General features: G+C 36.6%; 1 protein-coding gene across 5 annotated transcripts in view; it reads left to right on the top strand.

The window, feature by feature from the left end:
* Positions 1 to 15,593, top strand: part of Dyb (Dystrobrevin) — a 162,873-nt gene that overhangs the window by 128,059 nt on the left and 19,221 nt on the right. For 3 of the 5 annotated variants that reach the window (XM_083113311.1, XM_083113308.1, XM_083113307.1), the window contains 4 exons: positions 120 to 237; positions 3,056 to 3,171; positions 8,711 to 8,891; positions 11,653 to 11,911. In XM_083113311.1, the coding sequence (XP_082969437.1) occupies positions 120 to 237; positions 3,056 to 3,171; positions 8,711 to 8,891; positions 11,653 to 11,911 (674 nt within the window). The remainder of the gene's footprint in view (positions 1 to 119; positions 238 to 3,055; positions 3,172 to 8,710; positions 8,892 to 11,652; positions 11,912 to 15,593) is intronic. The other 2 variants (XM_083113310.1, XM_083113309.1) reach the window with 2 other exon arrangements.

Below are 15,593 nucleotides of genomic sequence, written 5' to 3'. Positions count from 1 at the left end.
GATTCAGCTCTAGTAATGGTTGTATTAATGTATTGTTATTTTGTGCATATTTCTTAATTTAGTGTATTGAGTATACTAGTAAGTAGCACAGACCTTGGAATGTTACTACTAAATAACAGTCCCCTTTGTTCCAGTCCCAGCAAGTACACTTCCAGTCTAGAGTCCACTCGCTTGGATGATGAGCATCGTCTTATAGCCAGGTATGCTGCGAGGCTAGCAGCAGAAGCCCGAACGGCAGTAAGTAAAAAATTGTTACTAAACAGAAAGTTATTATACAAGGGCTGGGGCATAAGTCACGGCAACTATATATTTCTCAAAGTTAAACGGCACTACCATGATATGATCATATGTCCTGAAGAAAGTGGCACCCATAGTATGTAAGCACATCACTAGATGGCAGTGGTAATTCATTGTTGAATCAACTGCCATGCCATGGCGTGAACAGCATTCGTGTATCAAAATTGCCATTGTTCGGGGGAGAAGTGCTAGAGAATGCCACAAGGAGCTGATGGAAACTCTGGGGAATAGTTTCTACTGTAGTATGCACCTCTTTTCTTCCTGTATGCTAATTTATACTTTCAGACTTGTAAGTACATGTGGCACGTTGCTATCTTTAAGTTATGCTCTCGTCCTTATCTTACACCTGTTGCACAAGATCTGCATTCTTTATACATTCCACAGTACCATACACTGCCCCCTTCCATTTGTATATTTTGGATTTTTGTGCCAGTCCCGCATTTTTGTAAAATAGTTGCCATGACATACCCCAACCCTCGTTGAACTCTTAAGGCTCGACTGGATTTTTGGCAGCCGTCAGGGTGAATTTTTTTCAAATTTTCCTCCATACGAAAACCTGCTGTGATATTCCAAAATCTGAAAAATTGCATCAGCTTAGAATTCCTTCTAGAGCATTGACATAAATTTTCGTGTAGTTTGTTTTCACTGTTATCTATCTTTTAATTTGAAACCAATTTGACAGAGGGGAAAAATAACTGCATATTCTTATTTCTGAATAAACACACATGTGCATGACCTCCTTTGGATTTGAAAATCTGGATGCAATTCCAAGATGGCCGGCATGATACACACTAACCCCATCTGGTGTGCCCCCACCCCAATTACCCATATCCGAAATTTCATCGCCCTCCGTCGAGTCGTTTTCGAATTAAAAGGGTGGTGCCGGACTTTTGCCTCACCCTGTACATAACAGTGAAAGCAAACTACACTAAAATTCACGTGAATGCTCTAGAAGGAATTCTAGTTTTTTTTTTTTAGATTTGGAACATCAGAGCGGTTTTTCGAATGGAGAGGAAAATTTGAAAAAAATCACCATCAGGTTGCCAATGGTCTTAATTATTTAACTTGTAAAAAAGGAATAAGAAATATTCTTTCATTGGATATATTTGTATATACTCTAATTTTTTATATTAAAGTTGCTAGAACAGTTCCTGGCCGGTGTTAATAACTGTAACATCGACGCAATGAAATGGTTTGCTTTTGTTTTATTTGAAGATAGGGGCCTTCCCCATGGCGCATTGGTAGTGTCATTGCCTTGTAATCAAGGGTTCCCGGGTTCGATACCTGGTGGAAGCACAAGTGGTTCGGATCCCACTTTAAACTGTAGGTCCAGTCCCGATTAGTCTTACTGTGCATAAAGTGGACTTAAAACAGCAACTCATATTTGAAGATGGAACATGTACACCTGCTTGTATTTGAAAGTTTTGCCGATGCTGTTCTACAGCTGTCAGGAGGGGCCTTAGTAACATGTTATCTATCTGAATGGTGGATTATTGTTTGTTGATGATGGATGGGAAAGAGTAGAGGAAGTGGATATAAAGTTTTACGATGAACTGGAAAGGATGGTCACTGAACCTTGAAGCTTTTACATCAGGCCTATAGTCAGTGCTTGAAGTGGAAATTGATAGATTTAGGGAATTTTTTTCTTGACCTGGGGGCTGGTTGGCTGTATAGCCCCCTCCCAATTAAGTTTTATGACAAAACTAACTGTTTAAATGGCAGAGTGTTTGTGAATGATGATCCAAAATCGGGGCTTCCTTCAAACAGCATGGCATGCCTTGCGTTAGGAACACAAAAAAACTAATGTATGTTGTCTGATTAATTCAGTACCACTATTTTTATCATGTGCCAAATTGTATGGGAAGATTTGGGAAAGAGGAATTCCTGACTTAGGGGATCTGTTCATTGGTTCCTGTTCCGTGATTATGCCAGGCAAGATACACTGCTCTTCTGATGGGAGAAAGAACCAAATGTAATGCGCTCCACGTAACTTCTTTTTGTTTCCCCAATTGGCAGATATGCTGACCTCCGGAGCAGAGTGGTTACCATAGCAGGTTTCAATCTTGGCCTGGGTGTGGATATTCCTTGCGAATGTCCCTTCATCATATCGTTACCCATCCTCGTCTTCGGGATTAGCTAAAATGTGGCAGAAAAGGGAAGCAAAATAAAGCAAATCAATGAATCAGTCAAGAGATACACCAAAAGGAAGATAACGTGGTAAGATTTTAGCAATCCAAATGGCAGCAACAAATGAGCTGCTGCTGACACTCCAGAGATGCTGGCACCATTGAGTTGATAGCCAAGGTGACTACTCCAAAGGGGACAAGGATCATTATTTGTTAAGTTCAGTATTTTCTGTAGCAACAGTCCTGGAACTATGCTCACTAAGAATGTAAGTTGCGGTGTATTGGTAAAAGTAGCTTGTGAAATTTAGAGCTTCCTCGCTCGAGTAAATATATGTGTGTATTAAGAGGCGGAGCTTAGTCCCTGTCTTGTGATTGGTTCGCTCTAGATCCCACTGATATTGTGCTTTTATGGAGAAGTGCATTCCAGGCAAGGCTAAGCTGAAGTCTCACGGTCCCTGTTGAGGATCGTGTTTTCTCGGGCAATGGGTCTAGCTTCCTTTACTCATCTGTCCCAGTATTGTCTCAACAATATCATGATACCTCACTATTTTTCTAAAATATTTGTTTTCTTTTTAGGTGTTGCCTGTATAATGTACACACACTAACCTATCTCTGTTATTAATTAATTTCAGGGTCGCACTTCATCCGAGACAAGCTTAACCTTGGACACCAGCAGAGCCCAGAGGGAGCTTATCAGCCAGCTGGAGGCAAAGAATAGGGAAATCATGCGGGAGATTGCAAGGTTAAGGTATTGCTTGTGACGCAGTGGTCAGTAGCTAGATGCAGTTTTATTTATTTATTTAACAATCAAAACAAGTACGTGCAATGAGAGTGCAATAGTCACAGGAAATCCGCTTCAAATTTTTAACAATTGTAATACTCCAGAGCTGCAGGCAGCAATGACAAGACATGTAATTGGAACAATTATATTATCTGTTTGAGAGTCAAACCGGTACTTGGATTCGAGTTTTAAGTCCACTTTATGCACCGATAGGCTAATCGGGACTGGACCTAGAGTTTAAAGTGGGATCTGAACCACTATGTGGCTCCACCATGTATCTAACCTATAACACTGACTACGAGGTGACGTTACCACTATCCTATTGGGGAGGCCCTCAAACCAGTACTGGATTGCCATGTGGATGGTACACGTACATTACAAGCATGATACTCAGTTTTGTACATTCCTTCTTACAGTTATTTTTATTTATTTATTCATTACTCAGTTTTGTACATTCTTTCATACAGTTATTTTTATTTATTTATTCATTACTCAGTTTTGTACATTCTTTCATACAGTTTTTATTTATTTATTCGTTTTATTAATGCAAGAACTAGCACACCACAAATGAAAATATGTTTCTTTTAACATGCAACCTCGAATATACACATGTACCGGTCTTTACAATTATGCCACCATAAACTTTAATTTGAAACCTACCTGAATCCATCAGATCATCATTTTGGTAGCTTTACAAACACAGTACGGACTTTGTATATTAGACAACATGCCATTTCCTTTAAATATATTTGGCCAGTCAGTTTTATACTTCACTAGCTTAATCTGCTACCATACATTAATTTAATTCAATAGACATGAATCACAGAATATATTAGCATGGTTCTATATAAGAGAGATATATAGGTTTTCACCCTCAGTCAGTCAAATACATTGAAAACATTTCATTGCAAAATTAGAGGAATATTATCCCAAAGTTGATTTAAAAACTGCACTAAATAAACATATCCCTTCTAATAGCATGTTTATGTACTTACCAGAGTATTAAGTTTATTTCTATGTAAAGGGGTCCATTTTTGCTTCTTAAATATTTACAGCAGAATTAATGAATTTTCCGTGAATTGCATAACTTGCAGGATAATTCTGACTGCAGAAAGTGCCGCGTCTGTAAATAAACTCTAAGTTTCGTGTTTAAGAGTCTATTTCGCATTTTGCAGTTCATTTCGCATCATTTTGTGACAAAACAGGGTAGGAAAATGCACCTTACGCCTTTCACAAACATGAAAAATTAACATTACAATGTGTTATTTCACATTTAGTGTTTTCGTCGAAAACGAAATATGCATGCCTCTACAGATCGGTTATCGGTATCGGCAAATTTTATTTCGGTACTTTATTGGTATCGGTCAAAATTTCATATCGGCCCATCCCTAATGTATAAAAGAGCACATATCATAATGATATGGTCCGGGCTTAGAATCCTGGCCTGGGCATGAATGTTTCTGTATGTCCATTCATCATATCATCCCTCATTCCCATCTTCGCAAATTAGCCAAAAGTGGCACAAAAAGCGAAGCAAATCAAATCAAATCATAATGATATGAACCAAGATTTGTACACCTGGCTTCAGAACTTAAAATTTCATTCTAAGACTGTATGTAACACCAACAGACACAGTACTTGGACTGCCAGCAACATTAAGTAAAATTCAGCCTGAGAGCAAAAGTGTTAAGCATCTGCACAGAAATCGGGAAGAGTATCTACTGTATGTATTACATAGATATAATGAGAAAGGTAAAGAACTGACAAATATTTGGCCAATCCACACTCACACGTAATAATAACCTAAAATAAAAATTGAGTAAGGACACCGTTACAACAGGCAACCAACTGAATTTGATGGGTATTTTCGTTCCTAAGCACACAGTCAGGATTTTGTTTTCTGAAAAAAATATATAATAAATATACATGTTTCATTCCTGCTTTTCGGAGCATATACATCTAGCATCGATTGAAAAAAAATGAATTTATTTTATTTTGTTATACTTATTTGCTGATGCTTTGATATGCTTCATTGTTGCTTGCTGAGTATGTGTGTGTATGTATCTTACCCCTCTAATTGTTACTTATTTATATCACACAGCAAGAAGCAGTGTAGAGGTTATTAACTGAATGTCACACAAAGAAGTAAAATATGACATTGATGTATCAAGAAGACTACAAAACAGCAGGAAATTCAGTAGTATTGAAGTACTGTAGTTTAGTAATACTAACCACGTTAGTAGGTTTTTATAAGGGGGGGTGTGACTTTAGATAATTGCATGATGTGCAACATAAACATGTGTTTATTTTATAATTTTGTGTTCAGTAAAATTAGTAGAAATTATATTTTGTATTTTAAAAGATACCAAAGTGATGTATTCTAGAGGAAGATAGATTCTTTCAAAACAGGCTGTACTCATGGAAGTGGTAAGGATAAAAGGTATTGCATATATATTGCCAGAAATGCACTCATTCTGTATATAGCGTAAACATGGAAGTCCGCAGGATTTTTTCCAGGGAGGGGCAAGGAAGGTGTTTTTTTCCAGGGGGGGCAAACAAGGCACATTTTCCTCAATACTAGTGTTGTTCCCTCAAAAAACATTGCTTAAATTTGAATTTATCATATTCAAGCAATAATTAACGCATATTATTGTGGCTGTAATGAAATTATATGTGAAAAATATATAATTTTTGGTTGACTTTCATTTTCCAGGGAGGGGGCATGGCCCCCCCTTGCCCCCCCCTTCCGGGCACCCATGAGCATAAAGTATAGGTTTAGGCTGCAGTAACGTGCTGCTTCATGATAATTGGAAGAGGCACAGAATTCAAGTGGGAATCTGTGTAGGTGAAATAGATTTTAGATCTCACAATCGTGCCATAATAACAAGAATTATATTATATGGAAAGCAAATGCCACTATTAGACGAACATTGTTGCAATAGGTGGGCATCGATCACTTTTTATTAAAAATAGTCTTAAGTTGCACTTGTGTTGGCAAGCTAAAATGTAGGAAAATTATATTTTTGAAGATCACACGCCTTCCTCATGGGGGAGTCCAAAAATGCAGAAAAACTGGAATCATCATCCCTGCCATATAAATGAACTATTGTCAACAGTCATCTTTGTTAAAAATTAAAAATGGGAAAACACCACACACATATGTTTAAAACTGCCAGGAGTAACCAAGTACAGGGAACCTCGATTTTATGTTTGTTAGGGGACCAAGATAAAATAACTTAAAATGTAGGAACATTTTACATATTCCTCTATTGGGACTGTGCGAATGTATAATGCAGGTCTACTTTATCCAGTTGCCGTTAGACTAGTATCGCAGATTAACCCTTAGGGAGGAACTACATGTACCTTTGGGCAGATTTTGGCATTAGCCATTGCACTGTTCCTCATAAACCGGGCAAAGGTTCCTGCGATACTAACAAACTGTTACAGATTTGTACGCAGAAGTCCGATTTGGGGGTAACCCAGCTGTGACCAGTCGGATGCCCTACAGGACCAGGGGAGGTGTGTGTCATGTGAAACGTAAAATCAGGGTTGCACTGTACCATCTCCTGTGCACAAGTCCAAAAATGGACAAGCAACACAACTTCAAAGCACGAATTGACTGGAGAAACTCCTTCCCATAAACACACTTGAGTTCAATTCACATTGAAGGCATATTTCAGTGTTCGGATGCTACTGGCCTATTTTAGTGCACCATAAACATAAAAAAAATCATTTTACTTCAACTCCCCTTCGTGTAACTTTATCAGCTCATATATCTTTCCCATTTTGTTATATTTATTTTTGTTGTAATGTACCATGCATTTCTGAGCATATGTGAACAATATCTTTTTTCATCGGCAACATGAGTATAAATCATTTCAAAAGTATCTAAATATTTTAGCTTTACCCCTCGATAGAAAATTTAGAAATTTGGTCACACCCCTCTATAGTAAATTTAGAAATCCAGTTCTTGGTACCTGTAAGACAATAAGCATGTAGATACAGAAACACAGTATTGATTCACTTGTTTGTGTAATATGTTAATAAAAATCCATGTTACTTGTAAATCACTGCAATATTAGGTAACATGGAGTTTACATATTTGTGCCTTGAATATAAATATGTGTATTGACTTTCAATATACACCCGCCGCAAAATGACTTCAGACCTCATAACAAAAGCACAAAAATTACATCTTTATCACAGGCCAGAGGCTAAGTCCCTAATCATTGACTTGTTGATACAAGCAAGAGACTTCGTAGGATTAATTGTTTTATCACTAAAGATATTTTCAGTGGAGTAGCCAATCGATATCTGCACTTTGACGGCCGCCATCTTGAAAATAATCCGCCATATTTGATATTTTTTGATTTGATATATCTCGGGAACAGTCTCTCCTATCAACGTCCGGTTTTCTCAGAAATGTTCCAAATAGTGTAAACTTTTATAATAAATCAATAAATCTATTTTTGAAAAATAAGAAATAGAAGTTTTTCAGAAAAACTACAAAACATTTTATGAAAATAACTGCGAGTTGAAAGTCTTAACAATGATCCTTTTTTTCAAAATTTATGTTCACTTGTTTGTAAATTGTATTTCTCTTAAAATGTTATTTAAGGTAAAATTATAAATCTAGAAAAAATACGGGTTCAGTTCGTCTAAAGACTTCTAACAAACACTAAGTAATCTTACAAAATAGAAAATGCCATTGTTTGGTTCGAGAATTATTAATTAAGACTTTCTGAAAAACTTCTATTCTTATTTTTCAAAAATAGATTTATTGATTTATTATGAAAGTTTACACTATTTGGAACATTTCTGAGAAAACCGGATGTTGATAGGAAAAACCGTTTCCGAGATATATCAAATCAAAAAATATCAAATATGGCGGATCAGTTTCAAGATGGCAGCTGCCAGAGTGCAGATATCGATTGGCTACTTGACTGAAAATATCTTTAATGATAGGACAATTAATCCTACAAACTGTCCCAAGTCAATGATTCAGGATTTAGCCTCCGGCCTGTGATAAAGATGTAATTTTTTGTGCTTTTGTTATGAGGTCCGAGGTCATTTTGCGGCGGGTGTATATATCTGCCAAAGAAGTTGTGATGATTTTACCTTTTTACAGTAATTTCTAACTGAAACCTTGTATACAGCCAGCCATAAACAAGTAACTACAGAAAAAATATTTTGTTAAAATCTCACATGTGATAAGTATGTACCTTTTTCCATTCCTTTCTAGTAAAACATAGGCTCTAATGTTTAAAATTCATTTGATGATGTCTGATACCTGATTAGGTGTGAAAAAACATGAAGTGCACTTTAAATACTAAACCACACTAGAAAGAAATAAACAAGATAAATGGGCAAAAATTTGCCCTCTTATGAAAAGGTGTGTTGAAAAAATCTAAAGAAGGAAACTGCCTCACTTATTTTGCATAAAATATGCAAGACTTGTAGCATGTAAAGAAAGTTCCATATAAATAATAAAGGCATTATTGTTTAGGCGGCAACAAGAACTAGAAGCAGCAGGCCTGGGTCCTGGCGGGGAGGAGAATCCTGCACTCATGGCCGAGCTAAGAGCCCTGCGGCAGCGGAAGGAGGAACTGGAGAGTCACCTGGCAGCACTGCAGGACTCCAGGCGACACCTCATGGTGCAGCTGGAAGGATTGATGAAGCTTTTAAAGGTGTATATATTATGCATAGTGTTTCAAAAGTTGCACACTTGTAATACACATAAAAACTGTCAGGGGATTTACGTACGTTTTTCTGGCTTCTGAAGATTCATACATTGAGAAATGTATTAGAACCACAATTCACCGCATAATCATATCTGCAATTTTTTTTCCAAAAAGTGGGGTTATGGGAAGCTTTTTTTAAAAAAATTGTGATGCTATTACAGTAAAACCTCGTTAATCTGGACCCCGATAAGCCGGACTTCGCTTAATCCGGACAGGCAAAAGGCAAAAAGAAAATTATTAGTGAAGGAAATACATTCCAAACTGTCCCAACACAATATAGACATGTACTTCAAAACAACTTCCACAGCAAGAGTTTCGAGTGATGCAGAGCCAGGTCCGTCAGCCAAATCATCATAATATAGGCATTGTGTATGTACTTACTGCATTGTATGTACAGTATTGCTTTGCATTTTACTGTACTGTATAGTGTATTTAGGCCTATGCCCTTTAAGTACACCATAATAAACGTGTTTTGTTGCTATAAACAGAGTTTTCTACTGTTCTTTTAGGTTATTTCAGTTACTCCGGACTTTCGTTAAACCGGTCAACTTATCCCCCCCCCATTAGTCTGGATTAATGAGGTTTTACTGTACCTGTACTTACAAATAATTTATTACTACGTACACTGTTTTTGAGCTAGATAATGATGCACGGATTATTCGAGAATACATGTTAAAATTGAATTGTCCAAATCAACACACATAATTTCTTCATGACAGTTTAGTGAACATTTTTCCCGCTTCTGAAAAGTTAACACATTAATTGTTATTAATTTCAGCATTGTAGTTGAAATATTACACTTCAGAAAATTTTCTATAGTGTTTCGAATTATGGATTTACAAAATTTAATCTGTGTCCGAAGATCCTGCACCAGTATCATTGGATTCGTTATCCAATCCAATGATTACGCGATGAAAAGTTATGAACCAATTTTTGAGTACTTGACTCATAATCTTGCAATTAATGGTCCCAGGTTCAAGTCTTGGCCAGAGTTGTTCAACGTCAGGAGGGCAGACGTCGCCATGCAGAAGACTTGTGGGGGTGAGGGTAGGGAAGTTGATTTGAAATGAACACCTCTGGTCTTGGCGTGGACATGGGTGTTCCTTTGTAAGAGTTCGTTCCTCAGTTTCATGTAACCATTCATTGTAATCATCCAGATTAGCCAAAAGTAGCAGAAAAGTGATGCAAAATACAGAATATACAAATATGTCGTAGCAACACTAGCCGTCCAGACTTTTGTCCAAGATGCAGGCAACAAATCTGTAAAGTGCTGACTATACGTTTCCTTGAAAAATCATATTTTTAACCTCAAATTTTAAATTCCACATTTGGCTTGGTGATACATATAGTATTCCATGTTAGGTAAAAGGTAAAGTGCTCCCCTGTGCTTAGCACCATGGCATGAAGGCGTATAGGGGGTGAGGGGATAACGCCCCACACTTTCTTGATCCAGTCGTGAGTGGGGGTGATGTGATCAGCATCATGCCCCTGTCCACCTTTACCCCCCAGGGTTTCCCCTAGGTACCCATGTCATTCGATGCTGGGTGAGGGCCAGGGTCGCTTCCAACATTAGAAAAGTTCCCGGATTTGAACCGGTCAGGGATCGAACCCGGGACCTTTAACATGGTAGTGAGATGCATTACCGACTGAGCCACCGCGACCTCTAGTCTTCCATGTTAGCAGCTGTCGTGTATCTTCAGAAGGAACTAAACCAAGGTGGTCAGATGCAACTAAGAATTTGTTAAGTATTTGGGAGAGGGGTAGAGTAAAGTATGAGGATTAGCCTTCTTGACGGGATACTGTGATTTACTTGATGGATAGCTCCTCTACCTTTGTGGCAAATTCACACCAAAATATGTTGTATTTCCACTAAAAAAGAAATATGTATTTTGTTACTTTCAACATGATCAAAGTAATTTGGACTAACGTTACTAACACTTACATGATGAAGATTTAGAAAATTTGATAGGAAAGTAATAGTTAGTAGCTGAATTCCAGTTTTGGCATGGACGTACTTCTTTTCAATACTCAAGTTTCCGCCACATCATGTGGCTTCATCAGGAGTAAAGGGAAGAATAGTCTGTCATTTGCCAACCTGGGATGAAGTAGGAAGCAGTGACAACAGGGCACTCTTCATTATTTTTTACCTTTTTAACCCAAATTACCTCTACATTGTGTACATGAAATTTCATGTTTCCACCTTGTGAATTGGATAGTTTACCCCCCGATTAATTTCAAAGACTCACTGCCTTCATTCACTGAGGATACAGCATCTGGGACGGAGATGGTAGTTCCCAGGCAGCGCTGGTGTGTGTTTAGTGATGCTGTATCCTCAATGGATGAAGGCAGTGAACTTTCAACGAGGAAACATGAAATTTCACGTACACAATATTAAAACTCTGTTTACCGCATCCATCATGAATTACCTTCACATGTTTTAAACTTTGACTATACCTGTCTTAACTCCTGAAGAAGCCACATGATGTGGTAAAAGATTGAGTAACTGAAGAATTAAGTACATGCCTAAACTGGACTTCAGCTACTTAGTGAAATGGTGGCAGGTGGTGTAAGTTATATCTTATCTAGAGAAAATAATATTTTCGATATGACACTATGTATGTGCCAGTGACGTTGGTCCAAGTATATTGTCCATGTTACTTTACTTTGAATACTGTTTTAGCCTCATGATGTATTTCTTTACTCCCAGAACCACCAGGCGTCGCCACGCTCTACACCGAATTCGTCACCACGTTCCACTAAGTCACCTCCACTCCCATGTTCCTCTCGGTCGGCTCCACCCACGCCCGGGTCGCAGCCACTCACGGACTCTTTGACGGGAGTTGGAGGAGACGTGAGGTCGGCATTTGGCACTGCGACCAGCACTCGGAGCTTGCGCAATGATCTTCTGGTTGCAGCTGACTCTGTCACAAATGCAATGTCGACATTGGTCCGAGAGCTTAATTCAGGTATGATACATTTGCAAGCTTATGGTATTGTATTTTACGAAACGTATTTAATTGTAAAATTCCCATAATGTGCTGTTAACTTTTCCTGCGTTCACCTCACTGACGTAGCTGGGCATCCCGGGTAGTGTAGTAGCTACAGGTGTCGCCTTGTAATCAAGAGGCCCTGGTTACTATTCAGTGGTTCAGATTCCACTTTAAACTGTAGGGCGTCCCCGATGGCATAGTAGTAAGACTCTCACCTTGAAATTGAAGGTCCCAGGTTCAATCCTCAGTAGATGCACATTACACAATAGTTCAGTTTCCTTTTAAAATTGTAGGCCCAGTCCCAATGAAGCAGTCTGTGCATAAAGTAGACTTAAAACAAACTTGCCCAAAACTTCATTTCTTCCTTTGAGTTCTTACTTTACGCAATTTGTACCGACCTCTGTGATGGAGTGGTTAGCACAGCACGCTGCAATGCCAGGGATCCCAGGTTTGAATCCTGGCATTGGCATTCATTGTGAGTGCCTCTTCATCTATTTCATCACTCATCCTCGAAATTAGCCAAAAGTGGCAGAAAATCGAAGTAAAACCAAATCAAACGAAACCAATTTACACTTTTCTTTTAAATACATAAAGCAAATTCTATTACAACACATACATCAATTACAGAGAATAATGATTTGATACAATCTCAGCATATGCTATTTCATACTAGTAAAACGTAACATTTTTCTTGTTATAAGTTACAAAAATTGAACGAGAAAAGTACAGACTATGAAAAAAAAAATATATGTAAAATTATTGTATAATGTTTGTTGATTTTAGTCTTTGTTAATCAGTTATAACCATTCAATTCTTAGAATAATATTGAATTTAATGAAACTTAAATTCGCAATATTAGATTAGTCCATTCACTGTCCCAGTTTCAGACTCCCATGGTTGTTTGTCTGAAAAATTTTGTATTTGAAATATTTAATTAGCAACATTTTTTATTTAAAAAAAAAAATACTTGGTGCTACTACATACACCTCTGCTTTTTTTCTCATTCACAATAGTTTTGACCGTAACACAAATATAGTGAATAAATAAAGCTAATAAAAACATATTTGTAGTGATTAAACCTTTTGTTTTTGAGTAGTTAATAAAACACTAAATTATACCAAATATGCAAAAATGCATAAATATCAGGATGTGGATGCCGTGAGTTCACAGTATTTTGAGGACACCCCCCTCCCTTTCCCCCACGATATACAATTTCAGTTATAATTTTTATAGCAAGATATGTGAAATTATTAGTTGCATTTGTTATATATTTTTTTTTTATCACAATTCGAATATTTTGAGGCCATTTCAAAGAAATTTTCCCCAGTGGATGCCCAGGCCTCATAAATAACTGGGTTGTGAACCAGAAGATTGCTGGTAACAAGAGATTATTTCTCATAATGAAACCAAGTTTATGTATAAGTTTTTGTAAAAAAAAAATGTTTTATGTTCCTTGCTTGTTTAAAATAAATGTTGATACAGGATATGGTTTCACATAGGGCTATGAACAGGGTGTGAAAAGAAAGGTGAGGTTTATATTGTTCTGTGTAGAAGAAAATTCCCTCTTGTACAGTTATGTATGTACATAGAATTCAATTTTTGCCTGTTGCAGTATCCACCTTTCCATTATTTTTAACATTCCTGTTGTTACCCCAGGTATTATCCAATTATGTGCTATGTTTTTGATAATTGTGTAATCATATTTTTTGTGTGCATGGGAATGTTATTCCTGCCTCAGACATGCAGCTGCTTTTTCCCTTGTCAGAAAACTGAAAAAGAAACGTTTAACGAGGGAGATGAATTGAATCAAAGAGAAACAAAAACAGCCGATCAAACTTCAATGTCAAAGCTAATACCTTCCTCCAAGGATTAAAGTAATAGTTTTAACTTCCAAATAATGATAACTGTGCCTTGAGTGTCACTCGAGTCAAGTGTCCCGGATGTATGTTTCCAAACGAAGTTTCAGATGGCGAAGCCTCTATCCTTCGGCATTGCAACATGATCGCAATGGTGTGTTTTTTATTACAGTCACAGCAGTTAGGAAACAGAAAGATAATGTATATTGTACATCAGTCTAAACACTACATTCTGGAGAATACCTGGATATTTCACTCATTCCTTGCGGATACGTGGTTAGTGAAGAAATAACGTAAGAAAATCAGGTAGTTTTTCAAGAAACACATCAACAAAGTGTATGTTGCAATGTTGATAGAATAAAAAAGTTATTAGCCACTGCATTCTTCATTAATATTAATGAAAGATCATGTTGTATCTACATAATGTTGTCTGAAATACAATTTAGAAAGAACAGTTATATACCTATTTCATAACATTCATACAAAGTTTAGTGCATTTTTCAATAAATGCAATAAAAATTGATATCCAGGTATGATTTATTTGCCGTAAGAATGTTCAACAAATGATATCTGTACATGAAAAAGATATGTTGTGTATTCGAATGACTGAATAACATTTCAAGGCATGTTGCAAGAGGAGAATTTGGCATTTTTTTTAAAAAATAAATGCATTGGTGAGTATTGGTTTTATTGAACTTAAAGGTAACCATTTACTTTAGAGTACATTTTACAAAAGAAGCTACAAAAGTGTATAGCACTTCAGAATTTTCTCCCATCAATTTGTGTATGAAGAGACTTACACCTTATAAACCATATTTTTAATTAATGAAGGGTTCGGGTGTAAAACATGATAATTGTCAGAATGCAGGTTTCGAGATATTGAAGGTAGATGTTTAAATAAAGATCTGCCTTACAAGTTGCAATAAATTCCTAAATTATTTACTGCAAGTGTGCCTTACATATGTGCTTACTATCATACAAACACTATAAATATTTTTTCCTGCTACATGTGATTTGTTTGAGGGTTGTTCAAGAAATTGTTGTAGTTACCAGGCTTTACATGCAACGGTATTATCAAAATGAGGGATCAGATACTGCTATATTTAAGTTGCCTTATAATTAGAGGCATGCATATTTCGATTTTGACGAAAACACGAAATCTGAAATAACACATTCTAATGTTAATTTTTCATGTTTCTGAAAGGTGTGAGGTGCATTTTCCTACCCTTTTTTGTCACGAAATGATTCAAAATCAACTGCAAAATGCGAAATAGACTCTTAAACACAAAATGTACCGTTTATATACCGACGCGACACTTTCTGAAGTCTGAAGTATCCTGTGAGTTTTGCAATTCATGGAAAATTGATTAATTCTGCTGTAAATATTTGAGAAGCTAAAATGGACTCCTTTATACAGGAATAAACTTAATATTCTGAAAAACTAAATATGCTGACCAAGGCAGTAATTTATTTTATTAAAAAACATAAACTAACGTAACGTTTCAACCTTCTAGCAAGGTCTTCTTCAGACTCTGTATCAAGTACAATATTAATTATTAATTAATAATTAATTAATATTCTGGTAATGATTTAATGTGCTATTAGAAGGGATATGTTTATTTTGTGTAATAGTGCAGTTTTTAAATCAAATTTGGGATTATATTCACATTTTTTAAAACCAAAATGTAATTTTATGTGGCGCTTTTTCACCGCTATAACAGCGAAATTTCATTTTATTTACCGCTTTTGAACCCAAAATTGACTGTTTTTGTACCGAAATTTTGATCAAAAATATGTGCCTC

Source organism: Lepisma saccharinum, chromosome 27, assembly GCF_977018435.1.
Source record: "Lepisma saccharinum chromosome 27, izLepSacc3.1, whole genome shotgun sequence".
NCBI lineage: Eukaryota > Metazoa > Arthropoda > Insecta > Zygentoma > Lepismatidae > Lepisma > Lepisma saccharinum.
Note: the sequence above shows the minus strand (reverse complement) of the source record. Positions and strands in the feature narration are given on the sequence as shown.